The sequence below is a fragment of the Metopolophium dirhodum genome, chromosome 5 (assembly GCF_019925205.1).
Source record: "Metopolophium dirhodum isolate CAU chromosome 5, ASM1992520v1, whole genome shotgun sequence".
Taxonomy (NCBI): Eukaryota; Metazoa; Arthropoda; class Insecta; order Hemiptera; family Aphididae; genus Metopolophium; species Metopolophium dirhodum.
In genome coordinates this window covers 4,324,544-4,344,118 of record NC_083564.1, presented here as the reverse complement: position 1 = coordinate 4,344,118, position 19,575 = coordinate 4,324,544, and the positions used below count along the sequence as shown (strand labels likewise).

The window sequence follows — 19,575 nt, the reverse complement described above, 5'->3', positions numbered from 1 at the left end:
AACACAAACAATAATGGTTTTTGAAACAGTAAGAACTTTTTTCAAAATCCCAGCCAATAGCGTCCTCTTAATATGTTATGGTTTTGTAAATTTTTACTTAAGGGGATTCGATATCGCGATTTTCGGTATTTGTCCAACACACACGCGACATATGATTTTAGACTGGTTCTTTACCAAACATACCAATTGATTTAATGAAGCGATAAGAATTCTGAAAACATATTTTAATTTGTCGTCAAGTCTACTTGAAATCGACTTCCCCACATGTTTGATATTATCCCCCAAATTCCTAAAAATGTCATATTATAAAAGATTATTTAAAAATGGTCGAATTTTAATTTTTGGAGAAGTTAAAATCAAAAAATCAAAAAGAGTGCACAATGGAGGAAGGTGGGTGTTCAACCCCCTTTTGGTATTTTTTTACCATATTTACAAAAGTATAAAAATTAATAAAATTTTAAAATTTTTATATAACCCCTTCCATTGAAAATATCTGTGAACGCCACTGTATATTATATTACCATTGATTAAATATATATATTTCTATTTATTTAGTCATGGATATTACACTGTTACGCATAGCTTAAATGGTAATACATAATATAGTGACTAGAAAAAAATAATGTACCTAAGTAGGACAAACATTTGAAAACTCGTCCTTGGACGTTTACTGAATGTCTCATGTCTGAATCTATAAAAAAGTTTATCTGTTGACCCTCCCTAAAAGTTTATCTTAAAGCAAAACGTTCTGGATTTACAATATTTTTTACTGTTTTTTAAATTATATTTTTGTGCAGACACTAATTTTGCCATTTTGGTAGATAAAATAAATAATTTTCAATTTTGGGGTAAGTTGTTACTGATACTTTGTGAGGTTAAATATAGAAATTTCCTAGTACTCCTGAACTTAATCGGTAAAAACAATAATTAAATACAAATGAAACACGATAAATACGAAAAACAATGTTTTTAATATTATAATAATATAGTACCTATTAATACAAAATGGTAGGTAACTAAATTAAATAGTATTAATGTTCACTACAATCAATAGTTTTAACTTTATAACATGGCAAAACTAAATTATAATAAATGTATAACGATTTGTTGAAAAGCGGAACGTTTAGTGAAGCTGAATATTTTATATTTGTTACAAAATACCTATAGATTTAATCATAACATGTCATTAGCGTAACACCTGCTAGAGTACCTCCACTCTACCACGGCACCACTCAACGACTTAACAGTTACCAATCACAAGTACATATTTTTTACGCTATTACCTATATCTATAATATATTAATATGTTACAAATTATGAAAAAGGAGTAGGTAGGTACTAGGTAGGTATAAATATACTATATTCACGTTGGGTTGTTACCCCCACCACAGCTGCACTCATTGTATGGCAACCGGCAAAATAACATTATTTCAGAAAACTACTTTTATAAACAAAACTCAAACGTTTGATATGTGTTATCAAATTTGTGGTTTAGCGCCAGGAGTGAATAATGATTATTAATTTATAAACTTTTTATATTGTTATTTGTATTTTTTTATGGATTATAGGTACAAATGGTACAATAATGGTACACTATAATTATGTGTGCAGTCGTGTCTAATAATTAATATATTTATAGCATTTTAAAGTTTTAAACCATTAATCTTCTTAATACATTATTCATTAGCACTAATAATATTTTAACCTAAGGTAGACATTATAAACATTTTTACTTTCTCTAAATATTCTACTGTCCATCAATTGTAACCGAGGCGTATCTACTTCGGTTTGTTTAAAATCAGTACTGATTGCTCTTTCAATCAAAATGGAAGACGACTATGATGAATATCGTCGCTGGGACGGTGACGTCGATGTAGAGGTTAGTTTTGCAACACTTTATAAATTATTACCAACTCTATGTTTATATTCTCTGAGTTATGTATTAAAAAAAAATAAACAATTCTCTAATAAATGTGAAATTATATTTATTCAAAATGTGTAATTACCTATACTGTTTTGTTGTATGATTAACTACTCTTGTTAAGGCTGATGACAATGACGACATATTAGAAAATCCAGAAGAAACTTTAACTCAATGTTTAGAGAAATTTAGTAGTGCTGATTATATCATGGAACCAGGAATATTTTCACAGCTTAAAAGGTATTTTTAGTTTATAATTATTACTCATTAGTATACCTATTACCTATAATAGTTGATTTGTCATCTAGAATAAACTTTGTTCATAATTATTTTAACATCATAAAGTACAATATTATGATTTATAAGAACAATAATTTGAATAATTACGACAATAAAAATATATTTAAATTTTATAATATGAACAAGCCTATTTCTTGATTTTTTTTTTTGTTGGTCTTGAAATTATAAATTTCTGCTTAGATTACTAAGGCCATTAACATTGGTATATACATTAAAATTTAAAAAAAAACTCATTCAATTAAAAATTGAGAGAAGAATAAAAATAGAATAAAAATCAATTAAATAAATAAATACTTCTAGATTTTTATCTTCTTAACAATTATAAAAACTTTTTACTTCTATTAATATTTTTTTAATAGCCTTTGATTTTATCTTTAAGAGGACATCTCATCTGCAAGTGTTGTTTCGGTAAATGTGTAACATAATAAATTTACGTTCAGATAATCTCATTTAGCTTTGTTAGTTTTAATGTTTGAGTGAATTCACCTTTTATAAAATTAAAGGTAACAACATTTTGTAGTTATTTTGATATTTTAGTTTTGAAGTTAAATATAAAACATAATAATTTAATAATGCTCATAACATGCTTCAAAATTAAAATATCGAAAAACACTTCCTATAAATTACAGAATATGTTGTTACCTTTAATTTGATTAAAAGTAATATTCATATATATTCAAATATATTCATATATTAGTTCATATTAAAAGTAATGAATCTAAATGAGAACCTGTAAATGCAAATTTGGTATGTTACGCGCTTGTAAGACTGAGACAACACATGCAAGTGATGCCTCATTTTAATAATTAATATAATTCAAAAGTATAATTGAGGTTAGCAAAAATATTAATTTTTCTTACTTTTTAAATGATTTGTATCTTAACACATTTTAAGTACAATTATAAAAAATATTATTTATAAATTAAAATCAAAGAATTCTTTTTATTTGATTGAATTAAGTTTTTTTAACTTATAACCTTTAAAGGAACTTATGTGCTTGATTAACTTATTATTAAATTTTTCTGGTCAAACTTTATATTGATTTATTTCTATATAAAAATAATAATCTGTAATTAAATTATACATTTTGTATAACTGTATAGGTATTTTCAAGTGGGTGGAACTCCTGAACATGTTATAGAATTATTATCTAAGAATTATATTGGTGTTGCTCAGATGGCAAATATGGTAGCTGAATGGCTGATTTTAGGAGGTAATGATATATTGTGTTCACTATTTATAACTTTAATATATTACTTTAGATTAACTTATATAGAAAAGTTAGTTTGTTTCATAAGCTTTTAACTATTTTACCATTGTATTTTTTTATGCTATATTATAAAAAGCCGTTTGGCGTTAATTATAATAAATAAATAAAATAAAAATATTTTAAAAGGTGTTGCTGTTGGTGAAGTTCAATCCTTCGTTGAAAATCATCTCAAAGATATGGTATTAAAAACATTTGATCCGAAAAAAGCGGATACAATATTCAGTGAAGAGGGAGAAGTATGATAATTATTATTATTTATTACTGTTATTAATATTTAAAGAAGTATTAATTATTTTTAATATGTATTGTAATCAACAGACTCCAGCTTGGTTAACAGAAATGATTGAACACAAAATATGGAGATCATTAATTTATAGATTAGCAGAAGAATATCCTGATTGTCTGATGCTTAACTTTACAATTAAGGTATTATGTATTAACTATTACTGTAATAGTTTTAGATTCTGAGCGGAGCGATGAATGTATTGGTTTTACAATGATGTTTTTTTTTGTGTGTCATCACCGTTTTGGGGCAGTAAAACTACTTCAATTTTCTTCAACAGTATTTTGTGTTTGATGGGAAAATAAATCTAGTTGATGCATTCAGGAAATCAGAATGTAAAATTCCCAATAGTTTTCAAAAGCGCAGGGAAAAACAATACAAATTAAGGAAAAACGTGATTTTTATGCAAAATCTAGTTTGGTTATTGGTTGAACTCTGAAACAAATGACTGTAGATTCATGAAATTTTCACTGGTTGTTTATGTTAGGATTTTCTATATACAGTACAATTTTCATAATATATAGATTTGTTTTGAACTGTTGTACGGGGGAGGTGCTAAATGTTTGGAAATTAGTTGAAAAATATTAAAAATACATAGTAATTATTTTTTTGTTAGCATTTAAAAGGGACCATAAGAGATGTTTGAAAGTTATTTCAATGAAAACCAAAAAATATTTAATTATTTTGTTAGAAATTCATAAAAAATTTTCTTTTTAAATCTATAACTTAAAAATTTAATGCAGGACTTCTCATATATTTGCCTAACTTTAACAAAAAAAAAAAAATTTACCAGAAACTTAAATTAAATTGCCACGAGCGTTTGAAATTCAAATTTTTACGTTGGAAATTCAATCGAATTCTCATTTAGGAATTTTCTTATTTTGCTGGAATTCTAAAACGAATAACTGTAGACACTTGATATTTACACAATATGTTTATTTTATCATTATTCATTTTTATACTTGATAAAATTTTCAAAATATTTTGACTCGTTCCAAATTGTTTACAGACATTTTCAAATTTCAATTTTTCTTTTTTTTTTTTATAAATGTTAGTAAATGTTATTTGTTGGTTAAAAAAAAAGTGTGAAAATGTAATACAAGGCTCCTGATATATTGTTACAATATTAGTTGAAAAATATTAAAAATACATTGGCATCATTTTTTTTATTAGCATTTAAAGTTTGAATTTTGTCAAAATGTAAAACACTTAACTTTTAAGTATGTCATTCTATAACCAAAAAATATGAAACAGTTTTTTTTATAGTTATTTTATGTTAAAATTAGATATTTAAGAACGATTTTAATTTTGTGTTATATTTTAAAAATATTATGTGTTGGTACTTGAAACTTCTAAAGTATATTATTATATAGAATTATGGTTATAAACAAATAATCATAATTCAACTTAACCAGCTACTGTATTAATAATAACAATATGAATATAATATAAAATATTCTAGGCTGACATATCGATTCTATTCAAAAAAAGAGGGCCGGTTAAAACCGGGGAGGGTGCACTTTGACCACTATATTTCCCTTAATATGTCATAGATTAACTAATTATATGTTAACAAATCATCCATAACATAGAATTAATTATTAAGGGGATTCGATACCGTGATTTTCTGTATTTGTCTAACACGCGACATCTGATTTTAGACTGGTTATTTGCCAAACATACCAATTGATTTAATGCAGCGATAATAAGTCTGAAAACAGATTTTAATTTGTCGTCAAGTCTACTTGAAATCAACTTACCCACATTTTTGATTTTTAACTTTTCCAAAAATTCATATGCGACAATTTTTAAATACTCTTTTTTAATATGACATTTTTAGGAATTTGGGGGATAATATCAAACATGAGGGAAAGTCAATTTCAAGTAGACTTGACGACAAATTCAAATCTGTTTTCAGAATTCTTATCGCTTCAATAGATCAATTGGAATGTTTGGCAAAAAACACATCTAAAATACTATGTTGCGCATGTGTTAGAAAAAAACAGAAAATCACGGTATCAAATTCCCTTAAGTATATCAGTATAATATCCGTGGTTTTTAATTTGGTTCACAGAGATTATTGATAATTAACAGTATTTACTCATCAAATATTATATTTTAACTATCTCCAGCCTTTTGATATTAGTTTAATATTATTCTTATTTTATTTACTTAAAGTTGATATCAGATGCTGGATATCAAGGCGAAATAACAAGTATATCTACAGCTTCTCAACAAATTGAAGTATATTCTCGAATATTAAAAAATTTTATTACAGAATCCATAAAAACTTCTACTGAGAATCGCCAAAATACAATACAAGAATGTGCTGTAAGTTAAAATGTTAACACCATATTGTTATATCTAATACTTTTTTAATTAAAACCATAAGCTATCATATATCAGTTTCCAGTTAATGATAATTACTTTATTTATTAATGCGTGAATATTATTTTTTTTCTTTAGAAAATGGTATGTCATAGCCAGCATACATATGTTTTTACATTAGTTGCTCTTCAAGTTTTAGCTAAGGAAACTAATGGAGGAGTTAACATGAAAAGATTTTCTCAAGAAATAACTCGCTGTGCTCAAGAGAGGTATTATATTAATTTTAAGATTATTAAATTAAAATTTGTTTCTCAATTTGGTTTTGTTAAGAAATGATGTCACTCCCATTACTATGGCATTAAATGGCGCTGCCCCGTATGACCAGCCTTGTGCAGCATTAAGTTCTATGTTATCGCGAAATGCCTTAAATCCTGCTGATATAAATGTATTACATAAACATTATTCATCAGCAGATTCTCCTCCCGTCAATTTACTCAGAATACCACAATTTCTTGGTTAGTTTAGTTTTAAATATATTAGGTACTAATTATTTTATTTATTTTTATGAAATTAGTATATATTTTTTCCAGAACTATTAGTTCAGGCTCTATTTAAGCCTGGAATGAAATTAAATCCAGAATACAAACCCAAGTACATATATCTTTATGCTTATTCTGCTAGTGTGTATGAAGTAACATCTGGTAAAAAAAGGAAAATTATTAATAAGGACGATTTAAAATCTACAATTCAAGCTGTTGATAAAGTTCATAGTATATGCAATTTGAATAAAAGTTCAACAGAATTAATTGCTGAAGTAGCAACTATTTACCATTGCATCAGGTATTTATTTATTTCAGAATAAATATTACACTTTTGTAAATACAATAAACTTTAGTATTAATTAAGATATGCACTATACTTTGACCAATGAGAGTATAACCCACAGCATTTTACCAGGCATTGACTCATGTCTTTATAATTCAATGTTGTAGGCAGTGACGTGGAGCTCAACATGCATGAAACTAGCATATTCTATTATAGATGCCAGCTGTTAAGTTTTCTTGTAATTTCAAAATTGTAAGAATTTTTTTTGTTTCTATGTAGATATCCGGCTGTTGCTGTTGGTTTAATATGTTGGGTTGAGAGTACTGTGACTGAACCAAGTTTCTTTAAGTTATGTACTGAACATACACCAACACATTTAGCACTTTTAGATGAAGTTGTTACATGCCATCCACAACTGCATAATATCATATTAAAATTATTTGTGTCTCTTTTTGAATCTAAACAAGATGAACTGGAAATTCTAGTACACGTGAGTTAATAAATAAATTATCAGTTTTGGTTTCTTCATTTTATAGCTCATTAATAACTCATTATTTTTTTATATTCTAATTCATTATTAAATGAGTATAAAATCATTCATAATTTTATTATTGTTTTAGTTGGAGATGAAAAAGATGCTGCTTGACCGTATGGTGAACTTATTGTGTTGTGGTTGTGTTGTTCCAGTTATAAAATATATTGAACAATGCTGGCATAGAGGAGATACTGATATTTCTTTGATACGTTATTTTGTTACAGAAGTAAATGATTATTTATACAATGTGCAAATGTCTATTTTCTTTTTCTGATTTCTTTCTTTTTTGAGTAGGCTCTGGAAGCAGTTTCTCCTCCTTATTCAGTTGAATTTGTTGATTTATTTTTACCAATTGTTGAAAATGAAGAAATAACTGGTACAATGAGATGTGACGGAGAAAATGATCCAGTTTCAGAATTTATTGGTAAGTTAATTTTCATATTTTTGATTTTTATCTAATATTCATACATTTTTGTTTAGTGCATTGCAAAGGAATGACAATATAAAATTAACAACATATTAACATATTTTATGGAAGTATATAAAAAAAAGAATGTATCAACTATTATTTTCATGTACAGCTTACTTGATTATTAGTGTATATTTTTGTAAAATTATAAGGCTTAAAATATATTTAATTTTATATTCATTTAAATTGTCGTAACCAACAACCTAACAAGGAGTGACTGGTCAGCTGCAATTGTTATGCAATTGTAACAATATATGAAGACCCTAGTATTACTTTTTCACACTTTATGACTTGATGAATTAAATTTTATTTACATTTCTAATAAAAAAAACTATAAAAATTTATGGTGTATAGAAAATATTAGTTTTAACTTTCATTTACCTAAGGTAATTTGTTTTAGAGTTACACCAAAAACCAAAATCAATTTTGCATGAAAAATCCTTGTTTTTCCTTAATTTTTCTTTTGTTTTTCTCGGTGCTTAAGAAAACTACTGGGAAATTTTTACTTTTAACTATCCAATCTAATAACTAGATTCACTTTCCTATCAGAAAAGGTGCTGTTGAAGAGAATCTAATAATATTTACTGTCCTAAAAGGAGAAGACAGACCCAAATAAAAAAAATTGAAACGCGTAGTAAAATCAATACACTCACTGCTCCGCTCAGAGTCTAAAAATCTTCAATAATCGATACTTGAAAACTTTTTATACACATTTTAACATTCTTCATATTAATGATAAAAACAAAATATTATATACCTCTAGGTCATAATACTTTTCTTATTAATAATATATTAAGTATTGAACGATAAGATATTAATAATTAATATATAACTCATGAGGGTTTATTTTCCAGCAAATGGTAACACAGTCCACCACAGTGTACTTCTATGTACTGCTTTTTTATGCGACCAATTGGCTAAAAATTGTTAGTAAGCAATCCAATTATCCGTAATGTTTATCTTATTGCTAATCACGTCTGTCAATTATAGAACTATGTAATAATTTATAACAAATTAATATTATGTCTTAGATATGACCAAAATTGTTTTAATTTATTTTTTCGGTAAATATTTAATAATTTAAAAACATAAAATTGATGGTATTTCACTATAATAATAATAGTTGTACGTAGACCTAAAAAACAATAGGTGCCAAAGTAACTTTTGCATCCCCTCTAGTTGTGCAAATAATCTATAGTTCTGTATCCAGTAAACAATATTCTTAATTTTTTATACCTACCTATATTGAATTTAGTATGTACTAGAATGGTCAACCACTTATTACGATTTATTTAAATCCAAATTATAGATAACCATCAAGTGTTATTGGTTACTATACTCTGTTCCAAACAAGTACAGACTTTGGCGGCGACCAGTTTTTGTTCCGCGGAAATCAGACGCCATTCCACCACGGCGGAGCATCAGGCACTGCCACGGGAACAAAAACCACGCCCATATGCACAACTCATTCGCTGAAGCCTGTTTTTTATTGTAGAGACAATCATAAAATCACATTAAAATAACATGCTGATGACCACTCTGATTTGCTGAGTGCACGAGTTCAATTTGTTACTAATTGACTCTTAGAATGTTAGTCAATAATCACTGCAAACACAAAAAAAATGTACTACCTATAAGTTAAAATAAATTACATGAATACTGTTTAATAAATAAATAATAAAAATGTTGGTATTATAAATAATTTAATTAATTTTAAAAATACATTTTTAATATTTTTAATTTATACTTTTAATCTATAAATATTACAATAAAATTAGAATGTTTCAAGTATTTACAATTTGATCAAATATCACGAATCTTCAGCGTGTTTCACTCTTGACAGTGCTACATAAGATTGCTTAGTGTTATCGTCATACCATCCAATTGGTCCAATTTCACAGTCAGCACATATAAGATATTTAATGCCAGATTCAACAGTCTTTGAAAATCCAATATTATCAAACATATACATATCTGGAACCATCCAGTAATCCGCCAACAGTTCGCATTCAACAGCCTCACAATTTTTTTTTTGAGACATGTGCGGAAGATTGAACTACAAAATAAAAATAATTATTAGAAAATTTACTAAAAAGTAAATTTACATGAAAAATTACTTCGATTCTTAAATGCTTTCCCATTGTAGATGACAAAATCTTGGATGGGCATTTTGTGCAATACACAGTGTGTTTGTTCTTTTCTTCAGTAATCAGATGATTAAAGTTATTTTTAACATCAATTGTATTATCATCAGTCATCTTAAAGAGTAAGCTATTTTACATCAATAATATTAATAAAGTGAAGCGCAAATAATTTACTAAATATTAACTTATTATACTGAAATCAGTCTTATCAGATTATAACTGAATTAATGCGGTTCTTTAGTTTTGATAATAATATAGATAAACGAGGATCAGGCTTGTAACCCTTCGGGCTCAGATCATAGAACATACAATTTTGGTTCTATGTTAAGATCACGGTCTTCTAAGACCGACGTGGTCGGGGTGTTGCATGGGCCTGATAGTAACCACCACGATTTAAGATATACCTTAAATATATCTTAAATCGTGGTAACCACTCAGATAGATAATTATCACGAACTAAAGATATAATGGACCGGAATCACGGACTAAGATAGAGAGGACAGTCACTGGACACGAGCACATTTTTAACGGGTCCGAAGTGCCTCTGCTGATTTCCGTTGTACCATAGAACAATAATTGTACACAGCTGGTCTTAACGCTACCTAGTGGCTTGGTGGAAAATGTGATGATGATAAGAATTAAAATTATATTATACAAATAGTTGATATTTTACCAAGCAGATAGCGTGCATGTTAGCTGGGTACAAATTATGGCGGGGAAGAGTAGAGGGACCGAGGCAATTGCGGTCCGGCTCCCCGTCACCCGCCAATCAAATCGTTTCCAGTCCTTTCTATCTTAGTACGTGACTGGAAACGAGCAGCTTTTCACGGTCACGAATGTATGTATAAGAGGCAAAGTTCGGGGGGGTCGCCTGAGTTCCTGGAGTTCACAGCGCCCTCTGCATTTAACACGGACTAAGATACAAATTGTGTAGTCAAATAAAACCACCGGTAGCGCTGAAAACTTCAAGAACAGTGTTCTTATCAGCTAAGTGACACCTTCTCGTGGCCGTTCCCCGACCCTCGCCGACCATGTCATTACCAGTCAATTATATCTTGGTTCGTGTTATTAACCCGTGATAGAAACACCTGCTAAAGGTGATAATTATCACGGTTTAAGTATATCTACAACCGTGATAATTATGATAAAATGAATCATAATAGAGTTGAAGTTTAGCGTTAAGATCAAAGTACCTAACACTGCGATTGCCAACTACTAACTAGTAGCATGAAATTATATATGTGCATTTGATTGTTATGGGTTTGAATTATGTTTTACATTACGCTTGGTGTTATTTTAAGGTCAAGGATATGAGTTACACAGAAATTTTATTTACTCAATAATTTACAATTTATATATTTTATTTTGAACTTTGATATTATTTTGAAAATGGGTAACCGATCATCGTTGCTTTTGCGAAAAGAAGAAATTGCTCAAATTAGAAATGAAACTGGATGTAAGTATTAAGTTGCAAAATGTGATTATGATTTTACTGCCTTAACTATGCATGTTTTTTTTACATTTTAAATATATCTAGATATACACAGAAATCAATTAAAGTTTCAATTAATTAACCTAGTGTTTTTTTTTAAACATTTACATTTATTTCTATTAATAAGAAGTAAAAATAGAAAGCTAGCTTTGACGACATTGACAAACTGGTTTTTATTTTATTAGTGATAATGGAAAAATTGGTTGATGACACAATGACGATAAAATTAGCTACTATTTACCAACTCTTTTTAGATGGTTTAAATGCTAGTGAAAAAAAGTTTTACTTGCATAATAATTTGTGACAAATATTATTACTATTAGTTTTTAAATACATTTTTTTGTTCTAGTACTTTTTGTATTATGTCAAGCAGAAAATCTACGATTTAGATTAACAATTTGATCCGTACCATGAAACTAATTTTAATACAATTATCTTACAGTCACTGCAAATCAAATAGAACGTCTCTACAGTAGGTTTACCAGTTTGGATAGAGGTGATTTGGGTACGCTCAGTAGGGAAGATTTACTGCGTATTCCAGAGTTGGCAATAAATCCCTTAGGTGAAAGAATCGTTGATTTATTCCACGCAGACTTTGGGAATAATTGTGATCGTATTAATTTCTTACAATTCATGAGAGGGCTGTCTAAATTTAGACCAATTCGACCGAATAAACCAAACAAACAAAACAATAGAATGGAGAAAGTAAAATGTAATCATTAATTATTAGCGATAAACCTCATAGGGCAGAATTTGTGTAATATATCGTCAATATCATTTTAGTTGCTTTTGATATGTATGATGTTGATAATGATGGATTGATATCAAAGGATGAACTGTTGGTTATTTTACATATGATGGTTGGTGCCAACATAAGGTAAACATTTTAATGACATTTGTATGTTTTTTTTATTAGATTCTAAAATTTTAATCTTTTTTTTTTAGTGAAGAACAGTTGTCTATAATTGCGGATAAAACAATTTCTGAGGCAGACGTAGATGAAGATGGATTAATTTCATTTGATGAATTTAGTAAAACATTTGAAAAGTCTGATATCGAACACAAAATGTCAATTAGATTTTTAAACTAATCGAACATGCCTATCAACAGATCATTCCGCTCATATTATTATGTTCTTTTAATTTTATAAATTGTTCTAGGTACACAGCATTAATTTTAATAATTAAAGTGAACTTAATATTTCAATCCAAAGACCAATATTTTAATTAATTTTTATTCTTTTATTACGTATAGAGTAGATTTATGCAAAAAAATTTTGAATACAATATAATATTTTAATATAACATAAAATTTTTATAATTTACAAATTTGTCTTTGATGTATTTATCCAACATAGAAAAAACAACTGTTTTCTACACAAACAATTATGTATGAGTATAAAACATTTTGAATAATGATCTTATTTTCAATTACCGAATAAATAAATAATAATAATAATAAAAATAACAGTACATTAGAATAAAGAATACTTTCTATGCATTGGATGAGACAGCTAGCTTTTTCAAATGTTCCATAAACAGTTGCAAGCTTACATCATCTGTTAAAACTGGTGCTCCACCATCCTAAAATTAAAAATTGACTTCACATCTATAATATACAATTATAAAAACTAATTCAATACTTACACCTCCATAAGCGTACATATTATTATGTGTTTGAGATGGGTTAACTTTGCATAGTAAAAATCTTGCCTGAAAATTAAAATTGTTATTTTTAGTTATAATTTATCAGTAACAATATGTTCATGATAGTAAAATTGTTCAAATAATTTACCTGACTACCACCTTGTTCTGTGTCAATATATCGAGGCATTGGGAATCGAGTTTTGAGTATTTCTTGAGCATCATCAACAGGAGCTTGAAGCAACTGTTTGAAGTTACTATACTCTGGTCTATTTTGATAATCCATAGCTCTCCATTGAGCAATAGTCTAAATAATAAATTATTATCTTATTCAAATATTATTTTTTTTTAAGGACCGTAAAAAACAAAAATAATTAAAATATGTATTTTTTAGTAAATATATATATATATTAACTCACTTCTCCGTGGAATATCAAAATATGGAAAAATGTGTCCATCAATAATATTTTGTCGGGTTGAATACTGCTGGTATCCAAAAGTACAGGTTCTGGCCTACCATTAAAACTATAGCTGTACAGAATTGGTTGTATCATGATTAAGCTCTGTGTAACATCTTCACGCATCAACATGTGTCTAAAAAAGAAACATAATTATTATTTATGGATAGTTTTTTTAACGTTCCATTAAAATTAAAATTTACCTATAATATGATGTTTCATCAGGACTATTGTTAAAAACTTGTAGAAATTGAGACCTTCTTAAATGATACATGAACTGTGGGTATAAACTGAAGTTTTCTGGCAATCGGAAACTATTTGGATCATCTTTTTGATAGTCACCAAATTTCTGACACTGTATTCAAATTAACAACAATAAAAGCTAATTTTTGTACAAATATCATATAAGAAATAAATATGTAAATATTCATTACCAAGCGTATAAGCGTACGGTCAGCCCACCGCATAACATCTGGACTATCTTCAGTTTCAGCACGGTTCACTACCATACGAGCCATTAAAACTGCAGATGCCTCTTGATCAAATGCTGCACTAACATGCATCATATTTTGCACAGGGTCTGCCCAACTAAAAAACAAAAACTCATAAGTCATAAGTATAAAATTAAATTAGTTTTGTATACAAACAAATACATACTTCCTAGCTAACGTGGTGACTCTTATCCGTTTATAGCCACTGGAATGTTGGTACTGAGTAATAAACTGAATGCAACCACGTCCTCCTTGAGGTATAGGTGATCCATGCTAAAAATAAAAATACAGATAAATATATAAATCGTATATTTGTGTATACAAAATGGTTTTACAATTATTTACTTGATTGACAATTTCGAAGAAAAATGCACATGTAGTGTTAGGCATCAAGCTACACATTTTCCATTGACATGTACCACCTAAACCTAAGTCACAGTCAGATACACATGGGTTTTTGATACTTAATGATACACATGGACCTATTGCACCCATAACTAAATAAAAATAATCATTAAAATAATTTATTTCATTGAATTATAATAAGGTCACAGTATACAAATGCACTTTACTTTTCAATTCTCTAGATGTTTTTACTTCCAAAGTAGCATTAAATGCCATTTTTAAATTGTTTTCATGATCTCGCGCCAATACTCTTTGGAACGTTTGCTTGAATAAAGATGAATTGAATGAATCACCCATTACCATATGGCCACTAAAATTGAAATAGAAATAGAAATCTTGGTTGAAATTTTTTATGAAAATATCTCATAATAATAACAAACCCAGTTGTATTACAACATTGCTTCATTTCCATCAAACCAGTTTGATCTAAAGCACAAGCATATATATCAATTGTATGTCCATTGGTTGCAGCACGAACTGCCAAGGTATCGTAATGCTTAGTTGCTTTTTTCATATATGGAGCATTATCTTTCATTATTTGGTCGTGGGAACGAATTGTATCGGATAACTTTTCATTAACTACATGACCTGGACCTTGGGAACATGCTCCACCAACAAACAACATTACACGTGCACCAGTTTGTGGATATGTAGACTGTAAAAATTACTATATATATTTCAAAATATTGTAATTTGATTAAAGTAATTAGTGATTACCTCCAATAAGCTAACAGCAATTGATAATGCCATTCCTGTGCTCCTTAATGGTCTCATTCCTTGTGGAACAGGCCATGGATCTTTTAAAAGCTCATTTAATAAGTCTGACATATTCACATCACAATTATGAACCGGTTGTATAAATCTATGTAAATATTTACATCAGTACAAGTAAAAATAATAATTTTACTTGGGAAATACCTGTTTGCTGGTACATTAACTTGTTGTTGTTGTTGTGCTTGCTGTTGGGGGGCACCAGCTTGTGCAGCTGGAGCAGCATATTTTCCAATTCCTAATATATCTTGAATTTGTTTTGGTGGCAAGTCTTTAGTACCTCTAAACACATATGATTTAGAAATACCTTCACAACCCAATTCATGGACCTAAAAAGGTATGTAAATATTAATTGTCTATAGACACATACAGTAGATTCATTAAATACATTTTACAGTTAAATACTATATTTCATACCTGAACAACATTGCCAAATGTAATTAATCCAACAAGAGCATTTGGTGGTAATAAACTAAGAGACATTTGTAAAGAGTCTTTAAGAGCACCAAGTTCTTCATCATCCATACAAGTATCCACAACAAACAAAAATATAGGTGGCATGGTTTTAGCTCTCTAAATTAAGTATACAATCAAATAAAAAATATTAAAAATCTTAATTTGTATCTATCACCCAACAACAAATATTTAAAACATTACCGTTATTGAGTATTCAATGGTGGAAAATGCTGGAATAAGTTCAGCTGGTTGGTGTTGATCTGAAATTGCTCCATATTGAGGAGGAAACTAAATAAATTTAAATATATAATTATTATAAATTTAAACAATAACTAAGACAATAGTAGTCATACTTACAGAATTACATTGAAAACAAAAATTACAGATCCACATTTTCCCTCTATAATCCACTTGACATAAGGGATTCAAAATTGCACGACAAGTATTACGTGTACATAGTACAGGATCATACTGTATTGGAGGTAAATCTATTCTTGCATAAATAAAATGTTAGAAATAAATTGATAAATTTTATAATAAACTCTATACTGACCCGGTCTTTCTTTCAATGGCTGGTAAAGACAACCTACTGGTACAACAAGACGGGTTGCTTCTAATCTACTAGCTGGCCAAACATTCCACGACAAGCGAACACCGTCACGCTCTTCATTTTGCTCAATAAATTCTTCGTACGTTGACATGTTTACTAAAATTAGAACAAATATATAAATAGTAAGTAATATTAATAGGAGAGCTTCATTATTGTTGGAATCACTTTTTAGCCCTTATAAAATAATAATTGATGACACCTACTTTTATTTAACCCTTATACTGCTACACTATTTATCCATTCTGCAACCTGTAGAATGCTACGTAAAATGAACTATAACTTTTTAATTTTAATTTTGAGATTTATATGATCTAATTAGGTAGGTTTAAAATGATGCAAGCAAAGGTTTCCGGTTAAAGGCAAATGAGAATAAAATAAAATACATGGACGTAATAGTGCGTCCGGAGTAGTGAAAGAGTTATTAAATAAATTTTTAGTTTGACCCGTTAATCGTTATATTATAATTTAGTATTAAGTATATGAAAAATAGAAAAACGTGGTAGTTTATTATCTATATATATTTACACTATAAATTATGTAAGCTTAGAATTTAAAATAAAAATATTTAACTACTTAATTATAGGTTATTGGTTAACTACAGTGAGTTCTGCTTAATTTGATTACACTGGTACAAATAATCTTTATTCTATTATAAGATTGATTAAAAATAAATTGTGATTTTAATTAGTTGTTTCTTTTATTATTCCAACAAATTGTTGAATCTATGAACAATTAAAAACAATAATCGGGAACTCACTGTATTCATACTAGATTATTAATTTGGATATTTAATAAAAGAGCAGTCAGTCATATTTACTTTAAACATAAGCTCATCTCTCATATAAAAATGTCTGAAATGACTTATTAACTGCAAATCAATAATTATACTTTTATATTATATTATTTAATATTATAAATAAATATAAATTAAGTTCAGCTTAAATATGTTAATGAGATCAGGACGGTTTATTTTCAAAATAGGAAATTTAATTGATTTTTAAACAATCAAAATAAATTAACCGAGAGAAAATCATATTCATATTATATTAAAGACAATTTAAATGCAGTATGAAATTCAAACAGGTACTACAGACACTTATTAATATTAATTAACACCAAAAAGATGCCCTATAAATAAATGTATATAGTCTAATAATCAAGAGTTAATTTTAAAGAAATGTTTGATAAAATGTAAACATAGTAAAACTGTGGTATATTTTATATTACATTTTTAATTTACCTTAACGACACGCCAATGAGCTGATTTTCATTACTTTTTCATTAACTTTAATATTTTGTAAAGTATTTAGCTTAGAAATATAGTATTAATTTATTAAAAAAAGGTAGAAACTAGAAACACTTTCCGAAAAGGAGAACACGTCACTGGTCACTGGTAGATAGGCTGTGGCCTTATGATAAGAAACCATGGTAACTCGCATAACAAGCCAAAAGGTTATTGGTCGCAAGCAAGGAATATTGATAAGGTGTCGTCACTCTAGACCACGTCGGCCTTAGAACAATACGCCTATACGTATCCACTCTTGATTGAAAATATTACCACAGTTCTATAGTCACCAGAGCGCGCTTCCTGTCCTATGAAGGCCTGTGTATTCATACTGTTAAATGCAAAATCTCTTAAAACATAAGAATTAAAATGCTATTTTTTTTTTTTAAATTGAAGTTAGTATTTACAAAAACATTGAATCATAATAAGGTTTTTTTTAATCGAGTTGGCATAATAAATTGGAGCCTGTAATCACACATTACATTTGCATTTTAATCATTTGCAATATTTTCTATTGAGTAGACATCAATTTTAAAATATGATGTATAATTTAGTCACTTATTCTTTGGATATTTGCGTCCTTCTTAAAATCTTTAAATTAAATTAAAACAATTATGATTCTGCTCTTAATTTTAATAGTAGTCTGGTAGAGTGGAGTATTATTTTCTAGTGCTCATAAAAGACTCTAAAAACATGTTTAAAATATTTTAGGTATTTTATTTATATTATAATATTATTCAATAATAGTTATCTTATAAACTTCAAACTAGTTTTGAAAAAATGTATAGTTTTTTTGGTGTTTTCTTGTTTTTAGCAACTTGCTCATTTTTTTCTTTTGCAAGTGAATATCATTCTTGTTTTGACATAATGCGTTATCATATATTTGGTTAATATTTGACTGTGTATTGAGCAACCAACCTTTATTTTTAAAAATGTTTTTTATATATTTCTTCAATTACTACAAAGTACAAATTATGTTAGAAAAATAAACAGTGAAAAATGTATATGAAGTTTTTGAATTGAAATGCAACATTACAAACATGATCTTTTACCGGGACAGCTAGTTATATATATTTATAGATATTCTACAATATAATCTAGTACAGTGCTTCTCAAATTTGTCATGAGGCTCCTTAAATTTAATGTAAAACTGTCAAGGCCCTCTTAATCAAAATTATTAATTGTTTTTTCTAAATTACGTATATACTAAAATTACATGTACTATTTCACACAGATAAATTATTAAAATGTATAGTAAATTAATGTTTCAATATACTTTTGAAAAATATTAATAATAATATTACAATTTAGGTATTTAAACTTTTTCTATAAACGCTTAAAGTCTAAAGAAAATAAGAACTAGGATGACCATATAAATCTATCAACCATTTAGCATATAGATATGTTTCTATCCACAGGATCTCGGTTAATAATATATAGGTAATAGCATTGATTTTATAATATATAATATAACCAATGGTGATAGGTACAACTGAGTAATAAATGCCCATAAAAAGGTATTCAAAATACATGCATTTTGGTAACACAGGTAATATGAATACTACTAATACTAGTATATTAATCAATATCAACATATTATGAATTGTATTTTAAATCAGCTTATTAATTAATAATTATGATTTGTTAATTGTAACACTTTGAAAGCATTATGTATGATAATTTAGTGAATTAACTCTCACATTTTTAATATATATTTTTTTTAATAGGAAATTTAAAAATAACAATATTTAATAATATTAATAATTGTATTTGATAAAAAAGAAAGTATTTAAATACATGCATATAAAAAATTTTAAAACATACAAGTCATTATGCAATGAAAAATTTTGAATTTTGTTCCTTAAATCATAATATATTTTCAATATCCT

The 19,575-nt window shown here is 27.7% G+C and overlaps 4 protein-coding genes across 5 annotated transcripts; 2 read left to right on the top strand and 2 right to left on the bottom strand.

Annotated features, from left to right (window-relative positions):
• Nucleotides 1-1,461: 1,461 nt before the first annotated feature.
• LOC132944996 (negative elongation factor D) lies at nucleotides 1,462-8,291 on the top strand. The gene is made up of 13 exons (XM_061014589.1): nucleotides 1,462-1,879; nucleotides 2,046-2,161; nucleotides 3,325-3,434; nucleotides 3,618-3,727; nucleotides 3,810-3,917; nucleotides 5,953-6,105; nucleotides 6,241-6,371; nucleotides 6,433-6,617; nucleotides 6,693-6,942; nucleotides 7,207-7,417; nucleotides 7,548-7,688; nucleotides 7,757-7,886; nucleotides 7,943-8,291. Exons 1-13 carry the CDS (start codon nucleotides 1,826-1,828, stop codon nucleotides 7,966-7,968), a joined length of 1,725 nt encoding a protein of 574 aa, XP_060870572.1. The 5' UTR covers nucleotides 1,462-1,825; the 3' UTR covers nucleotides 7,969-8,291.
• On the bottom strand, nucleotides 7,942-10,635 carry LOC132944999 (guanine nucleotide exchange factor MSS4 homolog). Its single transcript, XM_061014591.1, has 3 exons — nucleotides 10,049-10,635; nucleotides 9,728-9,987; nucleotides 7,942-9,536 (listed from the first exon to the last, which is right to left on the bottom strand). Exons 1-2 carry the CDS (start codon nucleotides 10,187-10,189, stop codon nucleotides 9,742-9,744), a joined length of 387 nt encoding a protein of 128 aa, XP_060870574.1. The 5' UTR covers nucleotides 10,190-10,635; the 3' UTR covers nucleotides 7,942-9,536; nucleotides 9,728-9,741.
• A 546-nt stretch (nucleotides 10,636-11,181) lies between these two features.
• Nucleotides 11,182-12,895, top strand: LOC132944998 (calcineurin B homologous protein 1). Its single transcript, XM_061014590.1, has 4 exons — nucleotides 11,182-11,531; nucleotides 12,010-12,279; nucleotides 12,351-12,444; nucleotides 12,513-12,895. Exons 1-4 carry the CDS (start codon nucleotides 11,465-11,467, stop codon nucleotides 12,655-12,657), a joined length of 576 nt encoding a protein of 191 aa, XP_060870573.1. The 5' UTR covers nucleotides 11,182-11,464; the 3' UTR covers nucleotides 12,658-12,895.
• LOC132944995 (protein transport protein Sec23A) lies at nucleotides 12,786-17,800 on the bottom strand. 2 transcript variants are annotated; one of them, XM_061014587.1, is made up of 17 exons: nucleotides 17,642-17,800; nucleotides 16,345-16,497; nucleotides 16,149-16,279; nucleotides 15,993-16,079; nucleotides 15,753-15,908; nucleotides 15,483-15,664; nucleotides 15,282-15,426; nucleotides 14,945-15,219; nucleotides 14,732-14,874; nucleotides 14,505-14,656; nucleotides 14,326-14,432; nucleotides 14,103-14,256; nucleotides 13,872-14,023; nucleotides 13,630-13,804; nucleotides 13,362-13,517; nucleotides 13,214-13,279; nucleotides 12,786-13,150 (listed from the first exon to the last, which is right to left on the bottom strand). In XM_061014587.1, the coding sequence occupies exons 2-17, from the start codon at nucleotides 16,490-16,492 to the stop codon at nucleotides 13,061-13,063; spliced, it is 2,319 nt and encodes a 772-aa protein (XP_060870570.1). In that variant the 5' UTR covers nucleotides 16,493-16,497; nucleotides 17,642-17,800; the 3' UTR covers nucleotides 12,786-13,060. The 2 variants fall into 2 exon arrangements, with proteins under 2 accessions (XP_060870570.1, XP_060870571.1); XM_061014588.1 differs by having other exon boundaries at nucleotides 17,629-17,793.
• Nucleotides 17,801-19,575: the final 1,775 nt, after the last annotated feature.